We start from the raw sequence: 25,463 nt of genomic DNA, 5'->3' as shown, positions 1-25,463 counted from the left end.
CAATAAAAGGTCACCCCACCCACCTTATCTCTCTAATGATTAGGGAAGTAATTTTTACAGAGCAATTTGGATTGCTTGTGGCTGGGCTCCCTTGAACAACATGTGTTTTACTACTGACAAATTCAAGGTCCCACATCTAGTCAAAAAGAATGTAGGGTACACTTAATGGATGGAAGACTGAGACCAGTACTCCATAGAAGACTTGGAGTCGTGGTGGATAAGTAACTGAACATCAGCTCTCAGCACAATACTGTGATCAAGACTGAGAATATGATGGTTGAGAAATATTGAATAGAGGCAGGAAGGTGGTATTACTTCTTAGTGAGACCATTACTGGAATACTTTGTTTAGTTCTGGTGTCCACACTTTTAAAAGGATGTTGAAAAATTGGATGGGTTCAGAAAATAGCAATACCAATGATTCAAGGTGTGAAAATTCATCCTTATAGGGAAAGATTTAAGTAACTCGTTCTATTCAGTTTATCAAAGAGAAGATTAAGAGGAAACTTGATCATGGTAGATATATACCTAAACTGGAAGAGAAATTCTGATAGCAAAAACTCTTTAATCTAAAAGGGCAATGGCATAACAACATCTAATGGTGGGAAACTGAAGCTAGACAAATTCAGACTCAAATCTTTTTTGTCCCTTTGCACTGGCTCCTACAATAAATGATAGTACATTTTTCATTTGTATGTCATGTCATGAAATCCAGACTCCAGTGTCATTGAATCAAAGGAAGAAGCAAAGGTGAAGGGTTATATTTAGAGAAGAAAAGAAACAGTGGATATGAGGATCAGCTGGAATACGTCTGATGTGTCAGTTGTTTTCTGTTGCCATTTGAATACTGCTTAGGAAGTGTAAATAGAAGCAACTAGAAATTTATTAAAAATGCTTATACAGTATATTCCAGGTAAGTACAAGTAATTTATTTTTCTGTGTGTAAAATATGTTGATTTTTTAAATCTCTGTGTGAAATTACAGAGTTCACTAAAGTCAGTTCTGTATAGTACCTGCTGGTACAAACCTTCAATTGTTTTGCTGAAGCCAGTTCGGAATATAAACTAAAATTCTTAACTCTGTGAACAGTAAAATGATAAAAGAGAATTTAATTCAATAATAAGAAAGGAAAAGAGTTCAATCTGATACATCTTTTAGATGAATACTTATGTTAATTTGTATTCCACTCCATTCTGTTTGAAAAAGACAACCTCACAAATTGCTCTATTTAAAAATGGACTTTAAAGATGCATACAACTAATAAAAAATATCACAACTAAAATGATACACTCAAAATAATACTGTATCTATATACAGTTGTGTCAAAGAAGGTAGTGCTTCTTAAAACCGATCTACAAATCAGTTCCATTAAAGTATGCAACTACTTTCAGCATATAAATACTGATATAGTCTTCTAGAAAGACTCTTCAAATTTAATTAGCCAGTTAATGAATGTATTTACTGTGCTGTCTCACATAATGCAAGCATGCACAAGTTAACATCAATAAAGTCTATGTGAAACATTTCCAAAAGTATATACAATTGAACCTCTTTTAATTTGTACTTTCTTGATTGCTATTAATGCTTTAAAAAGCACAAACATTAACTTATTAAATCTTCAGAATAAAAGAGCAAATAGCATAAACTACATTTAAACTCTGTCGTAAGCAAAAAATAGAGGAGTTTTTTTTTCTTGGCCTTGAATCATCTTAAAGGTCATTTGAACTCGTAAACATGCATTGCATTCCCAAATTAATTAATTAGAAACACAAGTTAGCCACAGTTAAAAACAGTTTCATTTTTATTTCACTTATTCGTCATCCAAGTCTTTCCTGTCCCATCTTTACCAATTTCAGATCCAAGACAATTTACTTAAGGGCAGTGCTCACTAGATGTTTTATGTACAAGTTCCCTACAAATGCTTTTTTTTGTCAATGCCAGTTTCTGTCTTCATAAAAATCAGCGAACTTTCTGCTTTCATAATTGATTATTTTGATATACGGATCAAATGTGATATATCATGTGCAGAAGGTTAAAAAAACAAAGATGTTTTCATATGTAGAGATGGAAGAAAATTCTGCCATTATGAAACATTTAGAATTTTTTAAAAATACACTTTAGAGGTGTTAAAAATGAACAAATATCAATTTTAAAGGGAAAGTGCTTACAATGCATAAGAGATAGATCCTATGGTGAATTTTGTCTTTGTCTGCCTTTCCCGAGGAACTATACCTCCTCTATTTCTTTCCCTTTCTTTCCAGCATTTAAAGGCAGTTTTAAAAGGGGAGCAAGCAGGCTCACAACCACTGTGATACAGGTTTCATTCTTTACCTGAAAATGTCTTCTCATAACATACACATATGCCAATCTAGAGGAACAACTGAGGGAAAAATCCATGGTAGCTGCTCTGCTGGAAAATGTTTCTGATGCCAAAACCCTCCTGCAGCAAAGGCTATAGATAAAAATGGTACTTGTGAGTGGGGCTTTCATTCTGGGAGAGCAGTATCCACAGGGACATTAGGAGGAGAGAGCTATTTCCAAAAACACCAGATGATGTTGGAGTGTTTGGAAATGGAGCCATATGCATAGGGCTTCCATAGTACAAAACCTACACTTAAGAATCTTTTCCCATTGCTCCCTGGGCATTCTTGTCAGAGCGCACCCACTTTGCATACACTGATGGCCAATAAAAGACTATTGATCATATAGGCTTCTTGGAGCTAAGGAGAAGTCAGAAGGAAAGCTAGTGGGAAAGGTGTTTTGAAGTAGGTTAGGTCTGGTTGGCAGGGCCGCCCAGAGGATTCAGGGGGCCTGGGGCAAAGCAATTTCGGGGGCCCCTTCCATAAAAAAGTTGCAATATTATAGAATACTATATTCTCGTGGGGGCCCTGTAGGGCCCGGGGCCTGGGGCAAATTGCCCCACTTGCACCCCCCTCTGGGCGGCCCTGCTGGTTGGATGCCTAAAATTAGGCTGTTCTGACGGTTGAGCTGACAGTTCTTAGAAACAGCAAGGAATGGTTGGCGTCACATTCTCATCCTCTAAAGTAGAAAAGTGTCAGGAAAGAATCATGTTCTCAGCATCTTGGCTGTAAACTGATCACAGAGAAATAAAATAATTGATCCTGCACAGTGCAGGAAAATGTGCCAGAATGTGTAAGTCCAAGGATATGGAGCACAGAAAAACTAATAAGAGCACCTTTTACTGCCAAGAAGTAATCCCTGCCTTCTAGCAGGAATAAGGAGGAAACATGTTCCAACCCCTAATTCCTTTGGACTCAAACTTCATTGGGATTTTAGGGGTTCTACCAGAGGCATTAGGTCACATGCAAGCCCCTCTTCCCCAACCACATGAGCTTTGGAGAGGGAAAACAGGCAGAGCCAGTCCTAGAAATTGGAGACTACCCCAACAGGAGCAGGTAACCAAGCACCTCTTCATAGCTCCCAGGACACAGGAGACGTCCTCACACTCTGCTGCCTTCACTTAAGGTTTTGGACATTTTCTGTTTGCTGACTGACTGCTTGTTTTGACTGCCTCCACCCCATCCTTCACAGTCCCTCAGCTGGCGTCTTCCTTCCCTATTTTGCTCTTTCCCTATCCTCATCTCTGCTTCTCTGTCCCTTCAATTTCACTCTTCCTAGTCCTTTGTCTTTCCTGCTTCCTGGAGCCTATTAAGTCATCCCTTCATGCCTCTCCCTTCAACCCCAATCTGTAAAACACATACAAAAATCAACAAAACTCCCATCCACACCCTCAGAAGCACACAACAAAAAGGAACCAAGCTAACCTTTACCATCCACAGCTCTAATCATTCTACTTATTTTTTGCATGCCCTTCTTTCATCCTGCGTCTGTCCAATTCTCAGCACAATGGACCGCTGATCTCTGCTGGTGCTATTGCAAAACAGGTAATAGTAATAATACTGGTTGTTAAACACCTCATCATCATGTTGGAGATTACAGTTTGGTACATGTTTCCTCATACATTATATATTCTACCTGGGGACTACTCCTTTTTTATCCAGGTCATTTGTAAGGATGCAAGCATAGAGACTAACAACTGCTCAGTATGAGGCAGAGTTAAGTACATGTAATTATTTTTACTCATGTGCAAGCCTAACTGGTGGTGGCGTGGAAAAATGTTTCCTACATGGTAGGTCAAAGGCCAAAGAAACACTTCTCTTAAGTAGAGGAAGTATATTGAGCTGCTGTCTAGTGAAGGTGAGACATAAGGAGTTCCTATCGACTTTTCTGGTTGTTTATAGCAGAGATAGTAACGTCAGAAGCTTCTTTCGCAGAGTTGCTTCAATGGAATGTTATGGGTAGGAGCACTTGTGCCTCCATATTTGTGGTCGGTAGTTGCATATGAGAATCCAAGCTGCAAAAAACACATTCACTACACAAACCTATGCTCTGCTCATGGAACAGCTGCACTTTACAGTAATGCCAGCATCTGTTTTGTGGTTTGTAGGCGTTTTAGTCTTGCAAAGTTGTTTTAACCTCGTTGACTCCTTAAGGTTTTCTTGCTGTGTGTTTTCACTAATTCATGGTGAATATTTTTTTCCACGTCTTGAATGTAGTTCATTGTTTTCTACTTTTTACATTGGCTCTGACTGTTGGCCTCATACACATGGCAACACATATGACATTGGTTGCCTTTTGCTCACCAACCATGTAGATTAAGAGTCCATATGGATCCAGGATAGCCATAATAGATTAGATTATTTTTAATTTATTTAACATAGATTCTATGCTAAGAACTACTGGATCTCAATGTTTGGATTATTCTGAAATGGATCAATATTGTTCTAATAACATTTATAGGCAAAGCCATGCTCTGACCTAGGTTTTCAGATTGCTCCCTTCTTCAGCATTTTCAGTATGATTATATAATAAATTTAAGACACTAAGATAATGCCACTAAAATAACAAAACTACTCAAACTGAACAACTAATTGCTGTTTCCAAACAAAAAAAGTGTAAAAGTTTCCTCTTTCTCTTCCTCTCTTGTTGGATTCTCATCCTTTCATATCAAAAGAAATTGAAAGGATTGGGATTATTTATTTTGAAAAGAGACAAGCAAGAGCAGACAAGGTAAAAGTATGGTATGTAAAAGCATTGTTTCATAATACAAGGAGTCTTCTCATTTAAATTGAAAGGCAGCAAATTTAAAACTGATAAATACATTTTCACACAGTGCATAATCAGACTGTAGAACTCATTGCCACAGGATGTTGTTGAAGTAAAAAATTTAACAAGATTATTCAAAGTGGTACTAGACATTTATCTGGATAACAAGAAGATTCACAGTACTAACAGTTAACACTTAGAATTTTTTTTGGAAGGGATATAAAACCCTATGCTTCAAGCCTTAGGGACTGGTTTGACTATTAGGTATGAAAAAGAGGCTTTTATGTGGGTGGATTTTTCCACATCTGCCTGCTGTGTAGTTTCTTGTACCTTCCTCTGAAGTGTCCAGTACTGGCTACTGTAAAAGTCGAGATACCACACAAAACTGATTCCAGGTCTGAGCCAGACTGCTTTAAAATCATAGGAAACTTTGAAATGACCAGAGAATTCAGTGCATTTTATTATTGTCCTGCATACCCTACTGAGCAAGCATTTCTTGCTTCCACAACTCAAAATTAAATTCTGGTCCTATTGAAGTCAGTGGTAGTTTTGCCATTTAATTCAGTGGGGCCAGAATTTCACCCTTAATGTTTTAAACAGTGGTTCTCAAACTGGGGCTGCCGCCTGTATAGGGAAAACCTCTGGTGGGCCGGGCCGGTTTGTTTACCGGCCCCATCCGCAGGTCCAGCTGATCGAGGCTCCCATGGTTCGCCGCTGCAGGCCAATGGGAGTTGCTGGAAGTGGCAGCCAGTACTTCCCTCAGCCCGCACCGCTTCCAGCAGCTCCCATTGGCCTGGAGCAGTGAACCGTGGCCAGTGGGAGCCACAATTGGCCGGACCTGCAGACGGGGCAGGTAAACAAACTGGCCCGGCCTGCCTACGCAAGCGGCGGCCCCAGTCTGAGAACCACTGGTTTAAAACAATCTACAAACTTTTGTATGTTGACTTGCCACTACTGCCCATTTTTTCCCCATCATCTGCTTGTATTGATCCTCTTCCTTCAGGCAAATCAGCCAATGGGAGTTCACATGTGAGATTAAAAACCCAGCTAGAAAGAAGTTCACATTTGCTGCTTTTTTGTGCAGAGGGACCCTGAAATGAACAGGGTCAGCTTCCTAAGGTAAACTAGTCATCAAACATACACTAGAATGGATACAGTGAATTTTCTTCAGCATCAGTGAGGGAGTTTGCGTAACCAAGGTTGTTTGATGGTTCTTCATACTGTCTCCCTTCATGACATAATATTGCTGTTTTGTTGTTGGCCTTAATCATACAAACCCCTAAGGAGCAAAAGGCCTGTGCCTTCCCAACTGCCTATAGTTCAGAAAATTGAGGCCTTTATGGCACTTGGAAGGAAAGCAATCAATGGCCTTGCCCAATCCAGTCAAAACATGAATGTAGTTTTCTGAATTTCAGAAAGAGTTTGAGGTCAAAGGGTCTATCTGATCATCTCCTGTATATCACAGGCCACCAGAACCACCTACCACCCACACACTACACCTAACAACCAACTTTAGACCAAAGTATTACAGCCCACAGGAGATCAGACTATTATGTACCATAGACAGGGAATAGGAGAGACCAAGATGCACTGGTCCCCAAGGCCCCCACAATGGCAGGGAAATGATTATGTGAGATATACCCACATAATCCTGGCAAGTATCCCACACCCACATGCTGCAGAAAAAGGCAAAAACTCAACAAAGTTACTGCCAATCTGAACTGGGGGGAAATTCCTTCCCGTCTCCACATATGGTGATCAGTTAGACCCTGAACATGTGAGCAAGAACCAGCCAGCCAAGCACCTGAAAGAGAGAATGCTCAGTGTCACCTCAGAGGCTGGCCTCCTTGTCTAATGTCTCATCTCCAGCTGTGGCTATCCCTGATGCTTCAGAGGAAAGAGATTTAAAAAAAACCCCGAAGACACTGGAGGGGGGAATCCTTTCCTGACACCTGCAGGTGGCTGGCTGAAACTCTGAAGCATGATCTTTTAGGAAACATAAAACTTAAACTGGAAGTAAGCCCCAGAGCTGTTGAGCTCTTCCCCCTACCATCACAACCAACCCCGTCATATAGTTGCAGTAATAAATGTGTCCAGTTTACTCTTAAAACTAATTAAGTTGTTTGCTCCCAGAACTCCTATTGGGGAGCCAGTTCCAGAACTTCACCCTTCTGATGGTTAGAAACTGTCTTCTAATTTCCATCCTGAATTTGTTCATGGCCAATTTATATCCATTTGTTCTTGCACCAACATTGTCCTTTAGCTTAAATAGCACTTCACCCCCCGCTCCCGGTATTTACCTCCCTCCTATTGTATTTATAGACAGCAATCATATCCCCTCTCAGCCTTCTTTTTGCTAGACTAAACAAGCCAAGCTCGTCCAGTCTCCCCTCATAAGATAGACCTTTCATCCCTTGATCATTCTACTTGCTCTTTTTCTGCATCTGTTCCAGTTTAAAATCATCTTTCTTGGACATAGGTGACCAGAGTTGTACAATGGCATTAATACTTCACTACCTTTGCTGGAAATTCCTTGCCTGATACCACCCTAGGATCACATTTGCCTTTTTCACGGCTGCATAACACTGGTGGCTCATAGTCATCCTGTGAGCGACCCACACACACAAGTCTCTCTCCTTCTCTGTCACTTCCAACTGGTAAGCCCCTAGCTTGTAGCAGAAATTCTTATTATTAGACCCTAAGAGCTTAACCTTGCACTTTGTATTACTGAATTTCATCTAATTTCTTTCACTCCTATCTGCAAGGTCATCCAGCTCTTCCTGTATAATATTCTGTACCTTCTCTGTACTGACGATGCTTCCCAACTTTGTATTATCAGCAAACTTCATCCGCACACTCCTACTTTATGAGCCAAGGTCATTAATACAAATATTTAATAAGATTGGTACCAAGACTGATCTTTGAGGAACTCCACTAGTAGCCTCCCTCCAGTCCAGCACAACCCATTGCGTTGTCCCCTTTAGCCAGTTCCTTATCCATCTTACAGTTCTTGTACTTATCGCCAGCTTTCCTAATTTAACAAATAATTTCCCATGGCACCATATCAAATACTATGCTGATGTCCAAGTAAATTAGATCTACTGCACTTCACTTATATAAAAAAGTAAGTTATTTTCTCAAAGAAGGAAACTGGGTTCTACCTTTTGTAAATCCATGTTGTGTTACATCTCCTTTACCATTGACCTCTATGAATTTAATTTCGTCTTTCCTTCACAATTTGTTCTAAAGCCATGCCTACTTCTGAAGTCAGACTAACAGGTCTGTAATTGTTCAGATCACTTTTTCTTCCTTTGTTAACTATAGGTACATTAGTTATTCTCCAGGCAAATTGTAGTACCCCCAAACAGATAGATTTATTAAAAATACTTGCTACCAGACTAGCAATCTCTTGTGCCAGTCTTTCAGTATCTGGGACAGAAGTTATCCGGTCCCCACAATTTGAGCGCATTAAGCTCTTTAAGGGTTTTTTTCCACTTCAGATGTGGTAATTTCCATTTCTAGATACTCATTTCCATCAGCCATACTGCCTTCATGCATATGTTCCATATTATCATCCTTACTGAAGAAAGAAAAAGGAAAAAGAAAGGGGGAGGGGAAAATGAAATAAGAAAAACAGGATAAGAAATATTCCACTCAGAAACCTGGTTGACTGATGTCTCCTAGTTTCCTTAGGAAAGCATATAGTAGCATAACACCAGTCGTAACTAAATTACTAATAACTAGAGTTGGTCAGGAATATTTCACCAAAACATTTTTTTAAAATAGAAAACAACAATTTGTTGAAACATAAACTTTTTGCAGAAAAGTATTAGTCTGAACAACACTTTTATCAGGAAAGGCTTCTCAGGTCAAGGGTGGAAAAAATGAGAGACAGAGAGACATACTTTTGCACTGCAGAATAGCCACCAGCCCCGTGGATAGGGCCCTCGCGTTAGACACGGGAAACCCAGATCCAAGTCCCTGCTCTGTCTGGTTTGGAGCAACAACTTTAATCTGGGTCTCCACATTCCAGGTGAGTGCACTCACCACTTGGCCATTCTGGGGCTCTCTTTCTCATTTTTTCATTAAACATTTAGAATTCTTTGGTTTGGTTTGTATCAGATTGAAATCAAATTTAGTATTGTTCTGCTAAACAGATTTCCTGTTTTCTGCCCAGCCCCACTAACAACATACAACTGAAGCATGAACATCTTTCAAAGAATTCAAAAAGGGCCACTGTATCTCTATAACTGCAGATTCTTAGATTTATGTCAAAAGGTAAGAGGAAAGACCTGCTGGGTACAAGCCATTGTTCAGTTGGCCCATCTACTACATAATTCCACTGCCATATACACATATATATCAGGGAGGAGCTGTGGCCACATTACTACTCCAGCCCAAATCCTGCTTTATTGGCCACGCTGAAGTTGTAGTCCAGATACCCAGAGACAGCCAAAGAGTCTGCTCCTCCAGGGCCACTCGCATATGGTTGACACTCAGGCTATGTGCTCATTATCAGAATTTCACCTTGACTGAAAATCTGTTCTTCAAATGCTGAATATGTCATTTTCAAACATTCACAATTTTGTTCATTTTTCAACCAGTCTTGTTTTAATTTAGTCATGGATATATGCTACTCCTCAGTGACGACTGTTTCCATGTCAAGTTTCAAAATCAGCCATTTTTGATCTATCCACGTTGAAAAGAAATATGGCAACATTTTAGAGAGAGAAAGGTGTTTGTTTTCTTGTACATGGACATAACACAAAAATTGTGGAAGGGATTTTACTTAAAATTAGCAAAAATGTTCACCTTTGGATGGAGACTAAGCATGGAAGGTGAAATTAAGATGTTCTCAGCATGTGAAAATATATACTACACACACGTGTATTCATGCAGCTAATGTACTTACTGCATATACTGCAGATTTCAGATTCGTATTAAAATTCCACTACACCAAGGCTGGAATAATTTGACAGATGCTAAATTTATGATTCTAATAGTTACTTGCATGTGAAAACGTTTTGCTATGCTTGTGATTTTTGTCAAGGTATTAAAATCATTGCCATATGCAGGGAAACATATTTTAACCTCATTGTTAAATTAAAAACATTCATATTGAATCAGTGACAAAATGGACCAAGCATATATGTTTTATATATGCTTGGGGGGTTTTAATTACATTTAAAATTTGTAACCTAATATACTGAATTATTTTAAAATATTTTCAATTTTTAAGTCCATCATATATTATATTATTTTTAAGTCCACATTTATATATAGTGGCATATCAATGTTCTATTAACATACAAGAACACAGCGTGTGCATATTTGTTTATGGTTATGTGGATGTGGCATATGTAAATATAACATTTTGGATATTATGCAAAGTATGTGCATATTGTATTTATATCATTATCAATACATTATATATAAAGGTGTCCATATTTTGTTTATAATTTATTCTCTAATAGTTGAAACAATGTCATAGAAATATACACCTATTAAGAGTATCTAATGACATAATGATAGACGTCATTAGACTCTTTTCATGCATATATTTCTTGCCAGTATATAACTGGTGAAACATTTATAAACGCCTGTAAGATATGAAAAGCAAAACGTTTTTATCAGAGCTACATACAAAATCATTACCCAGAACCTTGCTCAGAAATTTTAAATTGAATTAAAAAATAAATTTAAATATACAAAAATGTTAGATGGTAAAATCAACTATTCAAACGAAATCTACTTCCACTATTGTGGAATCAATATCACTTGAAATTCAAGTAATAGCCTGTAGGGGGATAGACTAAAGTTGTAAGTTCTTTCCTAATGTAAGAATTCAGTTTGGACTCAAACCTACAAACTGTTCCTACTGCACATATACTTTGTTCTAAGTAGAGGACTACAAAGTGACTCTGCTTATGAGAAAAAAATAGGATTTCTTAAATTTTTTTAAATGTTCTGCATGGGCCTAACTCTGCTCCAACTAAAGTCAATGGTAAACTCGCATTCATTTCAATGGGAGCGTAGTTAGGTCAATGCTGAGCACTTTTGTAAATTTCATCCAGTAGTTACTGTATGCAGAACTAATCCTTACATTTTTGGGCTCCTAATCAGGAAAGCACTTAAGAACATGCTTAAATCCCTCCCTATGTAAGAAAACACTGACAAGGCTTATTGACTTCAATGGGACTAAGCACGTTATTTAAGCATTTCTCTGAACAGGGATGATTTACTGACTGGAGGCTTTAAGGTTCTATTTGTTGAAAAAGAGAAAAACAGATTATTTTTAAATTGTTTGATTTCAAGAAAATAATGAGCGGTTTATTTTATGTGGTATAGCACTGCTACCCTCTTGATTTTCAAAGGATAGTTTTAGTTTTTACAGAGCTATCCTGTATCTTTTGAGCTACTGTCAAGGACCTTAAAGCATTCAAAAACATTTCACACCCTGTCAGGGTTCCTTCCCCACTCTGAACTCTGGGTTACAGATGTGGGGACCCGCATGAAAGACCCCCTACGCTTATTTTTACCATCTTAGATTAAAACTTTCCCATGGCACAAGTTCCACCTTGTTCTTGAACAGTATGCTGCCACCACCAAGTGATTTTGACAAAGAATCAGGGAAAGGACCACTTGGATTCCTATTTCCCCAAAATATTCCCCCAAGTCCTGCACTCCCTTTCCTGGGGAAGGCGTGAGAATAATATCCTCACCAACTGGTAAGGTGAACACAGACCCAAACCCTTGGATCTTAAGAACAATGAAAAATCAATTGGGTTCTTAAAAGAAGAATTTTAATTAAAGAAAAGGTAAAAGAATCACCTCTGTAGAATCAGGATGGTAAGTACTTTACAGAATAACAAAAGATTCAAAAACACAGAGGATTTCCCCTCTAGGAAAAACTTTAAAGTTACAAAAGCAGGGATAAACCTCCCTCTTAGCACAGGGAAAATTCACAAGCTGAAACAAAAGATAATCTAACACATTTCTTTGCTATTACTTACTTTTTCTGCAATACTAGATGCTTAGTCCAGATATGCTTAAGGATATGTATTTTTCCTGCCCTGATTCCTTGCTGACTCGAACAGAACAAAACAAAGACACAAACAAAAACCTTCCCCCACAGATTTGAAAGTATCTTCTCCCCTTATTGGTCCTTTTGGTCAGGTGCCAACCAGGTTATCTGAGCTTCTTAACCCTTTACAGGTAAAAGAGGAATTTACCCTTTACAGGGTAAAGAGGGATTTTATGCTACCCTTAGTTGTATGTTTATGACACACCCTAATGGGCCATGTAAAACCATCCAGGCATTGTCTGGCTACGCCAGGAAGACAGGAGACATGGGGTGTGCTTTAATTAGACCACAACTCTAGTCTTAAATATCTGAGACTAACCATCAGATAAAATTTTACAGTGCAGGTAATTCCATAATTCTTTCCAAATACTTGGGGGCTGCCATCAGCCTTCCCCCTTCCCCTATCCTGGTCCCAGCCAACCCGCTGCTCTGTCTGAGGGTTAAGGGGGGCTATAAAGGAGTGGTGGTGGTTGACTCCTCACTATACCAGTTGTAGGAGCCCCAAACCCCCCTTCTCTGATCCGTTAAAGAATACCTCCTTTAAATCCTTTACCAGTCCATTTGATCTGATCACCATGTCCATTCCCTGCAGAATACGTCTGCACAGGACGTTTGCCACAAGTTTACATGATGAATTGTAACAGTATAGCTTAATGCCCCTTTTCCTAATCTAATAGATGCCTAACCTGCAGTAGGGAAGGCCACCCTTCCCCTCCCTGCCAACCACCCCCCCTCAAACCCACATCTTGCCTAGCCCAATCTGGTGGTAAGAGAAAAATGCCTTCCCAGCCCCCTTGAGAAAGAAGTATCTAGGGTAATAACAGCAACAGATCATGAAGAAGTATTTTAACTACTTACATGAGTGGGAGGTTGGGTGCTGCTCACGTGCTTCAGGTAAAAGAGGTCTGGACCCCATCCGGTCACCTGTGGGAGAGAGGGCAAGACGTCTGCTGACCTGGTCTGTCTGACTGCTGCCTACTTTTTATGTGGAACAGGTAATCTTGGGGGCAGGGGAGGGCTTTAAAAGGGCAATGACCCCTTTCCTCTGAGCAGGTGGAAAACTCACCCTTGCAATTAAAGGGGGGCAACTCACCTTCTTTGTTAAACCAAACAAAGGTTAGTTATTTAATATGTGGCGAGGGCAATTGAAATCCTAAAGGTAAAATATCTGTAAAGTTTTTTCTGGGTTATCCTTAATTATTCTTTAAATGGCACACACATGACTATTCTCCCCTGATAGAGAGAGATCTGATGATATAGCAATGCAATATGGTTTTCTTTTTCCTAGCTGGCAGTAGATTTTTTGTGACATCTGATTTTTGCTCACTGCAAGAGTGTATTTGTTTTAGGGGGAGGTAGAAGGATTGGGGGAGTTTAAAGTTAGGTATCTACAGCTAGCCAGTTTTTCTGCTGACTAGTTTAGTTTTCTCTGGATATATTATGCTGGATTAAGCACTCAGTCTACTACAACTCAGTGCTTAATTTCTAATGAAAGAGGTGTCGGGGCTCAAGCAATTGTTTTACATTCATAACTGATGCAGCAAGCCCAGAGCTATGAACTGCCAAGCCTAGATGTGTCAGAGCTGAGCCTTGGCACAAATTAAGCACTGCATCCATCAGATGATTGGTATGTAGTACCACGCATAGTTTGACTAAGGGTACCTCTACGCTGCAGCAGGGAGTGAGCTTCCCAGCTCAAGTAGACAGACAAATCCTAGTTCTGTTAAATCTAGTGGGCTAAAAGTAGCAGCATAACCAGGGGAAGCACAAGCAGCAGCTTGGGCTAACCAGCCAAATACAAGCCTGCCTGGCCACCCTGGCTATGTATTCGGGCAGCTAGCGCAAGCCCCAGCCTGCTCTGCTGCTTTTAGCATGCTAGGTTGAGCTGAGCTAACACATGTCTGTCTACTCAAGCTGGGAAGCACACTCCCAGTTGTAGTGTAGACATACTCTTAGAACAGGCAATATCTAGCAAAAGGAAACATGAAACAACAACAAAAGCTATAATCTTCTTCTCAACTGAGATTGTGAGGGCCCTCTAGCCTCCTGTAGCCATAGATAGGGCCTGCTTGTTCTCTTACAGCATTCTGTTCCAGCCACAGGAGAGCATAATCTCTGCTCTCTTTTGGTTGCAGGCTCCTTCATGCACCTTGGGCCTTCATTTATATCATGCAGCCTGGAATCAGACCAAATCACTAGATGCTGTCCAGTTGGGTCAACTGATTCCCAGCACCCACCTGCTGGACTTCCATCCAGAATAGGGCTGACTACTCCTGGCTCTAAAGGGAGAGCACTCTGTTACATTATATGTGAGTTAATCTTGAGAGGGAGGTGTCTTCTGAGCATAGGACTGAGAATCAGGAATTCCTGAGATCCAGTCCGACTCTGACAATAACTCCCTCTGTGGCTTTGGGGAAATCACTTATCACAGTCTTCTACTGGCAATAAAGATACTTTATTCTTCCCGACACTTTGTGCTGTAATATTAGATAGTGCATGTAAAGTCTACAGTCTAGGACACCACTGCACAGGAGCAGAACGTCTTCAAAAAAGTGACATTCAAAGACTTAATAATATTCTTGGCATTCCACAGTCTCTGTGGATCAGAGAGTCAAAGATATCTGAGATAGGATCCTATTTATTTATTATATAAACTATGAGAGCCATGTAATAATAACCCAAAGAGTGCTTAATATATTTTTAAAATAAGAACCCTAATTTATCTCTTTTTCCTCAAGCATAGTAAAAGTATTGACTTTTATTTACAAAAAGAGGATTTTCAGGAAATAAGAAGCAAAACCCACATCATTTATTAATATAACTAATCTGCAACTGATACTAATTTTTTTTGCACATTTATAGGGTATAATTATAATAGCTAGGGTTTTATTCAACAAAGTCCTTCAATTCTGGCAAGGTAGGCTGTATAAAATGGCACAGCATCCCCAATAATTATACATAATTCACAAACCAAACAAGTAATGCCAAATTCTGTCCTTGGATACCTGAATGCAACTCCCAGTGACTTCAATAGGAGTCATGCACACACATTCCAGGGGAGGATTTAGAGATGTTATGATCATTTGTTTGGTCATATAATTCTGATTCCTGATTCTTTAACTATTCTCTTGGTATTCCAAGCAAGATGATGGCATACCCCAATTTACTTGAAGGCTGACAGACAACATACAAGTATGAGTTTGGCATGTGTCAAAAAAAACCCAAAACAAATCAATATAATGGTGGATTTCAATACTAAATTAAGAAATAATGGGCTAAAAATTACAAATTCAGAAATTCCAAGTTTAATACAGTATCATTTACTTAGAATACAGATTTTAGCATCTTCCCTTTAAAAAGTAATATTATTTCTCACTATATGCTGCTCTTTGACACAGCCTTTGGATCCCTGGTTTTGTACCTATGATACTCACTCCTGACCCTGTTATTCATCAGTTGTCCCCAGTAATTATTTGAATCCTAGGTTCAGTAGCTCCTCCCCTTAGGCTGGGGGAGGTGCCTTCAGACACAGGCAGGCTTGTGCCTGCCCGCCTCCCCGCTTTTCAAAAGGTACATTATCTCAGCCATCAATAGCAGTTTACTCAGGCATATCTACTCTGTTCTGCAAAGTCATTATAAATCCTTAACTCATTTTCTTTCCACACAGATGAGAAATGTCAAACATATATTTAATTGGTTAGATGCAGGCTGATCATCTGGTTTGAATGCTCCACTGGGGTTTCACAACCTTGAAATTTAAAGTGAAAATTAATAGAATTTTTGGTGAGCTTCACTTTGAAGTTATTTGGCTCAAATTCTTTTTGCAATGCTTGCACGCAGAATGAGATGTTAAAAACTTGAAAATTTTATTGAAGTTTGGTAGATTCTAGTGGAGTAGAGAAGTATCAGAGAACAGATAAAAGAACAGAGGACCACAGAGTAAGGGAAGAGGCATTAGATCTGGTGGCAGGAAAAACAAAAGGAAGAAAGTATACAGGCTGGGGATGGCATGGAAGCAAAGTGGGTAGGAGGCAACAGACTAAAGAAGCAAAAGGGAAAAGTCGAGGGTAGAAGAGCAAGAGAATGTAGAAAAAGGCATATAACAGGGAGATACAGTAGCACAGATGACACCAGATTATAAAAAACTAACAAACCAAAAACCACAACCACAGCCCACACACTCCTCCCTCCCACTTCACAAAAAATGAGCATAAATTTGTAAACAAAGATAAAATTAAATGGAAGTCTTGCTTGGGAGGGAGGTCTGCATCCTTCAGGTGAAAAACTCACACTATGGTGAGGACAATGTGACATTAACACTCCTGAATTACTGTAGTGATGATGGATAATACTGCCACTGCACATTCCTGATACATAAGTGGATAGGAATGGGGATGCTGTACCATCAATCAAGAATGATCTTTGGGAAAGAGGTGGTTAACTTGGGTAAAATGCTGCCTGTCAAAGATGTAATCCTCTCTCTCTCTTGCCCAACACACTTTGGTTAGGTACGGGATTCTGAATGGAATTGGCTGAGCTAGAAAGACCCCTCTGTAGAAAGGAAGTCACAAGAGGAAGTTAGGTAGCAACTGTTCTGAGGATGGCCTCATTTCAGAAAAGGTGTGGCCCAAACGCAAAATTACTATATTCTTTAAACTATTAAAATGCTTAAATTTGAAAACTACACAGTGCACTCTGAATTCCATATTTTTGATCAACAAAGAATATTTTGTGTTACACTAGTAACTGTGGATATTTGTTAATAGCATCTATCAGTCAACACAAAATTAAGGCAACTCCAAATTTTCTAGGTTAAAGATATTTGAATAAGAAAGTTTTGATAGTACTGTAGATTTTGATTATTTCTCTTCAAATGCAGATATCTTTTCAGTTCCTGTCAGTTTTCAAAGCCTATAAAGGTCAAGCAGGTACTTTATCTTCCTTAAGACACTGTGGTCTGTTTTCCATCATTTACAAGTTCTAAGGTTAATGCTTCTTCAAGGAGGTGACACCGGTACAATTCTCACAAATCTTTTAAATGTGGTCTTTAAAAATTCTGTGAATCTTGGCTAAAATATGTATATTTCTTTCAGCTGGAAACCTGAACCAGAGAAATTTTAAGGAAACAGTCTGATTCTTAAAAAAAGCAAGTACAGTTTAGAATAATATGGTGAGTGGGAAACATAGCACTAGAAATTGACATGCAGAGTTCCTTGTGAGTGGGTGTGAGTATACATATACAGGAGATTTTTTTAAAAGAAAACCATGATCGATTCTTGTCTGCACTACATATGTGTAACTACATTAACTTTTAATTTTAATAACCACTCTCACCAGTTTAGGATTTTAAATAAAACCAGAAGTATTGTAGAATCATTAAGACAAACTGAAGAAGCAAATGAAAAGTTAACAGACGTCAATGTGTTTCTTTGCAGGTATTCTGGAAATAAGAACAGTGGCAGTTGGAGTAGTGGCAATCAAAGGGGTGGAAAGTGAATACTTTCTAGCAATGAACAAGTCTGGAAAACTCTATGGAAAGGTACTGATAATACTGCAAAGAACTTATACTATGGAAATATATACTTGTGTACATTTTCTGCTGATTTTTACATAACCTCTGTGCAGTTTGTGTACATTACTGCTAGTAAGTGGAAATGTATTGCATCTTTATCCTATGGCAATGGTGGATTTTTAAGCCTGGTTTTAGAAACTAAAGATTAGATCCCTAATCTTGTTTTAGTAAAAATCCTCCTCTTGTTAAATATTTCAGCTGCTAAGGGAGGATATTCAAAGCTAAAACATAAAATATGTTAGTTAAGACTTAAGAGACCTCAGTAATTTATTGAGTATTTTAATAACAAATAGTATTTATTATTTGGTATATGTTGTTCCCCCAACTTCCTCACTCCCATTGTGTATTTAAAGAACAAAAGTGCTAATTTTATGCTATGCTATCATTCACTCTTAACAGAAAGTATGCAATGAGGACTGCAACTTCAGAGAACTGATTGAAGAAAACCATTACAATACTTATGCTTCAGCAAACTGGACAAACAAAGGGAAAGAGATGTTTGTGACATTAAACCATAAAGGTGTCCCTATGAAAGGTAAAAAAACAAAGAAAGAACACAAAGCATCCCACTTTCTTCCTTTGGCAATATCCTAATCATATATGATCTATAGAGAACTAGTTCCAGCAGGAAGATTATTTTTAAGAAGACTGAACAAGTAATCAAGAGAGGCTGGAATACTACTGAAAAACTGAACAAGCTGGACTTGCGCATTTATGTTTATTTTAAAGAGACTTCATTAAAAAGATTTGAAAATATACACAAAATCAGATTTAGTAACTAAAAGTTGTAAAAAATTGTAAAGAGTTGTACAATCATTATGTTAGTAATAGTAACTGGGTAGTTTCTTAAATTAATTTACCCTTAAGAGTAAGTCATGACTTGATTATCTGATGATATTTTATTTAAAAAACCTATCTGCTTATTAAACATGGCTGCTATAATAATAATAAAGCAGATGATAATGTTATGTAAAATATGTCGGACTTTAAGGCTGCTGGAATGATTTGTCAGATTATCAAGTCAATACTAAATGTGGAGATTGAGCAGTATTTTAAATAGTTCCCAGAGAAACTGATAAATTATACATAAACTAGGATCAGAAAAAAACCTTAAATCTTGTAAATTTGTTACTGTCATATTACAATTAAAAAAGCTTGTTTGGAAAATTAAGGTTGCACCACTACAAAATGTCAAATGTATTAACAAAAACAAATACCTAATGCTGCTCTAAAAGATGTTTCAAAATAGTGTATGTAAAATAATAGGAATAGGGAATAAATAAAAATGTACTTCATCTCACTTTCCACAAAATAACATTTTATATAACGACGAAGTAAAAATTCAGACATCTTAAGGTTTTTTATGTAACATAACCTATCTTTTGTATAATTCCTGTTAGGGCATATGGCTTTTAATATTGTTTTTCCACCGTTATTCATGCTTTTTCTCTTGTTACAGCATTAAACTTTATTTTAAGTTATATTTGAACTTTATTGTTCTAAGTTATTTAAGTTGATGTTATTTATAAAAAAAAACTTATTAAGCTGCATCTGTTTCATATGCTTTTAATTCTAAAGGAATAACAAAATGGTCTGGCTGAGCTGCATTGTTTTTTTTCTATGACCAGACACAAAGTCTAGTACACAACACTCTTGCCAACATGCACTGGATGGCAGACAAAAATGACAGCCTGCAGCAATTCTTACAAATGAAGTCTCACAGGGAACAACTCAAAAATGTAAAAAATCTTTGGCCACATACTCCTGCCAATTAAGTTTGATAGCATTCCCAGAGTTACAGCCGATATAGTAAGGTTGTAGCTCTGATAGATATTGGGCTACATCCTCAGCTGGTACAAATCAGCACTGAGTTCTATGGAGCTACACCAATTTACACCACCTGGGGAAATGGTCCAGAAAGTCTAGCCAATAACAATGAAACCTCATGACACTAGAGATTTAAATCCTCTATCCACAGATGTAAAGCAATAGTTCAATAAACTATTGCCACATGAATAGTTCAGTGTCTCTACTTTAATTCTTGCCGTCACTCTTCAGACTGGCAACAAATTTGCCAGTTAATATTATAAGAGTACTTGTCTGCTATAGGAAATGGACAGAGATCTCCAAATAATTACACTAAAAAGCAGCTGTTAGATGATCACCATTAACCTCGGATAGATTCAAAGCAGTTTCCAATGGAGTTAAAAGCTCAGTTTTCCGCTACAGACTCTTGAGCTGCATCTACAGTAGGGCTTTTGCCAGTATAGAAATGTTTGGTTTTTTTTTTAAAAATCACACCCTTAACCAACATTACTGTACTGGCAAAAGTTTCTAGAGTAGACCTGGCCTAGGTTAGTTCAAGTTTTGAATGCAAAAAATGAAACCCCACTAACACTGTTTGTGTTTAGCTACTCTATTGAAGCTGGATTTAAAATGCAACCATATGCCAACATGCTTAAAATTAAATCCAGAATCAGAGTTGGCTTTTCTAAAGATCTTATGATTAGGTAATTCAAACAGAGAGCAGTACGATCAAATGTTTCTTAAACTTTGTTGATAATTTTTATTTGCACTTTTTGATATTTGCCTTACCTATTGGGCTGACATTGTGACACCTTGAACTATCTGTATATGATCAAGGATCAGAAGAGGTTGAATATCTATGTTCATATTGCAAAGAAGATTGCCAGCTTATAAGGAAAGATGATCAAGATAAAACAAAAACATTTAAAATCATTGCAATGTAATTAACAGGCCAGATCATACTCCCTTTGAGCCATGCACAGAGGATCATTCACAAACGGATCATCACCTTTATCTGTGGGAGAAACTACCTAGCCCAATGTTTGTTAAATGTTTGAACATAAAAAGTATTATAAAATGATAAATATTATTGGCATGGAGAGGTGAAATATCATTTTTCTATATGGACTAGCCTACCTGATTGATTTTAAGGGAATTCTGCATGTGAGGTTGTTGTAGAATGAAGCAGCACGTGGGCTCCATACTCACAGCCACTGTTCTCAATCAGAACCACTGGATACATGCACTTTTGAAAATCTGGCCATGCCATTTAGGTGCCTAAATAGGAGATGAGCTCTTTTAAATATATGGACCCATAAGTAATTTCATACTCATACTTTTGGAAGAGAAGTATTGTAAATTCTCAGTTATTAGATTTGCTTCTCTAATCAAATAAAATTAGATTTTAAAATGAATACTATAATTGCAGTTACATTTTAAAAAGATTTTAAATTACTGACTAATAATTAACTATTTTGGACCACACTGTGTCCCCCAGATCTTCACGGATATCTTTTTCCCCCTTGTGATTGGACTAGTGTTAGGTATAGGTGGAGCCTGGTAGATGTACACTGTCCCCTATCAGTTCTACAGGTGCACACAAACCTCATCCTCCCAGATGGAATGATTAAAGACAAACTGGCCAAGGTGATCCTTGCAGAGTTTATTTTCCCTTAGCTCTGTCCCACAAGGTTTACTGTGCGGAGAGATCCAGTCCTCTGTTATTTGAAATCAACTTACTTTAAACAATTTTCTGTAATATTAGTGCTCATGTAATTCAAAATCTTTCCTGTCTTTTTCACTATAAGAATAGCATTAGATATGTTTCAAGGATTATGATATATATTTATGTACTATTTCTAACATTTTCCTGACATTAACGTGTAGAGAGCACCCCATGAAGTTCTCAATTCTGTCCAAGTTCAAGTGCTTTTTAAAACACATCGTTATTTCAAATTCATTTGTACTTTAGCAATAAGAGCCAAAACTATCAAGCCATTTACTAAAGAACAAATCTGACAACTCAAAACTAATTTACCAGAATAAGTCATCTAAGTTAGTATTTTTATTCTATAGTACAAAATAGACTTTTGGAACCAACCTTTAATCAAGGGCCAGTGATAACACATGCTAAGAACTTTGTTCTCTATAGTGGTGCACATACATGATGTATGGAGACTTGGTGAGGTTAAAAAAAAAAGTCTGTGCTGGGTAACCAGGATCGTTACCAGGATGCCAACATTTATGAGGTGCCATTTGTACCTATCATCCAAATTACTCTGCCAGACCCTCTAATGCAGCCTCATATGCTGCTGAATTGGTTCTGCAGTAGACAGAAGTGCTATGTTGCCTCCCTAGGTGGAGATATGGTTACTGAAGATGTTTTAGTGCTTCAAAAGAGCTCAGCAGAATATAAGATGTCTGAAAGGAGTCATATATGGGAGTGACAACAGGGAATCACAGAAAGGATATAAGTCAGGGACAATGGGTAAAAAAAAGTGATAGTTTGTGCAAAGAAAAGGGAAGGGAAATATAGCATTGTTATGGGGGAGGAAGGGAGAGAGCTAGCCCAGGTACAAAGGGAAGGAAAGCGTCTACACAGGTGGAAGAAGAAAACAACAATAAAGAGGGGGGGAAAGAGCAGAGATTATGGGACAGTAGAGAAGAAATAAACAAAATAAAGAGACAAGGGTTAACAGATACAACCAGAAAAAATAGAAAATGGATATAATGGAAGAGGAAAAGAACAATAAAACAGAAATAGAGGAATAAGAGGGATAATAAAGGATCAGATCCTCAGGTGGGCTGTGGTCACTTTGTGCTGCCCTGCTGTCATACTTTGGATGCAAAAGCTGAGTAAGTGGTTCAAGGAGGATCACCCCAATTGCAAGGGTGATCCAGTAGCAGCACAGAGTCAGCGCAGGGCCTTATATTCTGCACTGCTCTCCTTGCTGTCAACTTAGCAGAGAAGAGCAGAGTGGTTACTGAAAAAGGGCCATGACTGGGAAATCACTGTTATGCCTTTCTCCTGGGTTTGGTCTTCAGCTCCTTATGGCCTTTACAGGCCAGTGTAACTTAGAGCAGTCCTTAGGTTGCTCTAACCCAATGCATAGTGGAAAGCATGCACAGTGAAGCACAAAGATGAGGGCAGCACAAGTGGGAACTTTACACTGTCTCCTAACTTCCATTTGATATTATGCAAGTATCTAAGGATCTGATCCTGAAAATCCATCCCACAAGAAAATATACCTCTTGTCAGTCTCAAAATGAGTTTGGATGTTAGAAAGTGGCAGAGGTAATTAGCTTAAACTGACCAAACCAAAGGTAAGAAGACCCTAAAAATCTAAGGCTAGAAAGACAAAGGAAAAGAAGAAGGAATGGCTGTCAGATTTCTTTTGGTATTAAAATATTTCCAATTTACTCTTTTTCAAATATTTTTGAAGACAATCCTCACATCAATCCCAGTATACAATTGTATTGTCTACAAATGGGGTGCAAACCCTTCTGTCAACCCAGCTTCTTCCCTTGCCATCTATTCTTCCACTCCCACTTCTGGCACCTTTTCAACATAAATTAAGTGCACTTCTAGTAAATGTACCTTTCTGTAGTTCAGTGCTTTGCTGTTGAACTACACTAAGAACCCAAGTTGACTACCAACACGCAACTATATATGGCTATCTACTTGTTATTACACAAACACCTTCCAGAACTACTACCTGGTGCACAACTAATTCCAAAACAATTATTCCAGACTGCACTGAACTTCTATTGGCAGCAGGAACTCTATATGTAAGGGAGGGGAAGGGATGGCAAAGTTTGACCAAAGACTGGTCTTAAATAGAGAAAAATAGAGCAAAAAATGGGAACTAACTGGTGTCAGTAGTGTCATCTCACCAGGCACTGAAAGTATGAGTATGCTGTTAATATATCCCAGAATTATATTTGCCTTTTTCGCAATTGCATCACATTGTTGACCCATATTCAATCTGTGATCCACTGTAACCCCCAGTATTACTGCCTTGCCACTTATTCCCCATTTTGTAATTGCTCATTTGATTTTTCATTCCCAAGTGTAGTACTTTGCAATTGTCTATATTGAATTTAATCTTATTGATTTCAGACCAGTCTTCAATTTGTCAAGGTCATTGTGAATTCCAATCCTGTCCTTCAAAATGCTTTCAACCGCTTCCAGTGTGATGCCATCCACAAATTTTATCCACTCCATTAACCAAGTCAATAATGAAAATGCTGAATAGTATCAAACCCAGGACCAACCTCTGTAGGTCCCCAGTAGATACACCCCCCCCAGTTTGACAGTGAACCATTAAAATTACTCTTTGACTATGGTTTTTCAACCAATAATGCACCCACCTCATAGTAATTTCATCTAGATTATATTTCCCTAGTTTGCTTACTAAAATCAAGACAACTCACATCTATTGTTTCCCCACTATCCACGATGTGAGTAATAAAAAAAGGAAATTAGTTTGTTTTGGCATGATTAATCCATGTTGGCTGTTATTTATCATCCTATGATCCTCTAGGTGCATCCTGTAGCCCAGTGAGCTAGCTTGCCTTTATTATATTCGCTGCTTTGCATTATATTCTGCTTTGATGTGATGGTGATGGGGAAGACGATGGATAACATTTCAGGTTGTTCTACAAGGGAAGGTGTGAGTATATGGATGTGCAGATGGACATTCTGGAGCTCTAACTACCTTACTAAGCTGGGGTGTTTGTGACTGTGCTAAATGTATAAATAAACTATATTTGTAAACATAAAAGAGTTTCTATAGTGTGAGTGTTGTAACTGTGCACATCGGGGTTCCTAACTATATAATAATTTAAATAATGCTGGGTCTGATTTAGGGACAGGAACCTGTGAACCCTCAAAGTGATAACTGAGGATTCTTAAGTACTCAATATAATTAATACATAATCTAAAGATTGGGCAATAATATAAATTGATTATTTGTTAATTTGTTCCAATATCTTTCCAGGTATCAAAGTTAGGCTGATTGGTCTTTTATTCCCTAGGATCTTCTTTGTTCCCTCTTTTAAAGACAGGCACTGTGTTAGCCCTTCTCCAGTACTCTGAGGCCTTGACCGTCCTCCATGGGTTCTTGAAGATAATCACTAATTGTTCAGAGATTGCTACATCTAGATCCTTAACTACCGCAGGGCGAATTTTGTCAGGACCTGCCCACTTGAAGACATCTAACTTATTTAAAAAATTTTAACCTGTTCTTTCCCTATTCTGGCTTGTATTCCTTCCACTTTATTGTTAATATTAATTGTGTTACACATCTGGTTACAATTAACCTTTTTAGTGAAAACTGAACTAAAATAGGCATTAAACCTCTCAGATTTTTTGGTGTCATCCATTGTTAGCTCTCCTTCCCCACTAAGTAGTGGATCTACATTTTTTTTCTCTTTCTCTTGCTCCTAATGTGTTTATAAAAATCTCTTTTTATTGCCTTTTACGTCTCTTGCTCAAGTGTAACTCATTTTGTGTCTTACCCTTTCTGATTTTATCCCTACAATGCTTGCACTATTCTTTTATACTTATCCTTAGCAGTTTGTCAATGTTTTCACTTTTTGTAGGATTTCTTTTTGATTTTTTAGGTTATTAAAGAGCTCCCAATGCAGCCACATTGGCGTTTTACTGTTCTTTCTCTCTGTTCTTCATCCTGAGATAGTTTCCTGCTGTGCCTTTAATACTGCCTCTTTCGGAACTGCCAGCTCTCCTGCACTCCTTTTTCCTTAGATTTTCTTCCCATGGGACCCTACATACCGGTTCTCTGAGTTTAAGTCTGATTTTTTGAAAATATGTCTTCCTTGCATGGGATAAATACAAAGTTATCTTTTACTGTAT

At 38.1% G+C, this 25,463-nt stretch overlaps 2 protein-coding genes across 7 annotated transcripts in view; one reads left to right on the top strand and one right to left on the bottom strand.

The window, feature by feature from the left end:
* Positions 1-19,233, top strand: part of FGF7 (fibroblast growth factor 7) — a 95,844-nt gene extending 76,611 nt beyond the window's left edge. For all 3 annotated transcript variants that reach the window (XM_044979834.1, XM_044979832.1, XM_044979833.1), the window contains 2 exons: positions 17,646-17,749; positions 18,182-19,233. In XM_044979834.1, coding sequence (XP_044835769.1) covers positions 17,646-17,749; positions 18,182-18,376 — 299 coding nt within the window. In that variant the 3' untranslated portion in view covers positions 18,377-19,233. The remainder of the gene's footprint in view (positions 1-17,645; positions 17,750-18,181) is intronic.
* Positions 1-25,463, bottom strand: part of FAM227B (family with sequence similarity 227 member B) — a 200,951-nt gene that overhangs the window by 139,235 nt on the left and 36,253 nt on the right. For all 4 annotated transcript variants that reach the window (XM_044979817.1, XM_044979819.1, XM_044979820.1 and 1 more), the window contains exon 11: positions 13,069-13,134. In XM_044979817.1, the coding sequence (XP_044835752.1) occupies positions 13,069-13,134 (66 nt within the window). The remainder of the gene's footprint in view (positions 1-13,068; positions 13,135-25,463) is intronic.

The sequence above is a fragment of the Mauremys mutica genome, chromosome 11, assembly GCF_020497125.1.
Source record: "Mauremys mutica isolate MM-2020 ecotype Southern chromosome 11, ASM2049712v1, whole genome shotgun sequence".
Taxonomy (NCBI): Eukaryota; Metazoa; Chordata; order Testudines; family Geoemydidae; genus Mauremys; species Mauremys mutica.
This window is presented reverse-complemented; position numbering and strand designations above follow the sequence as displayed.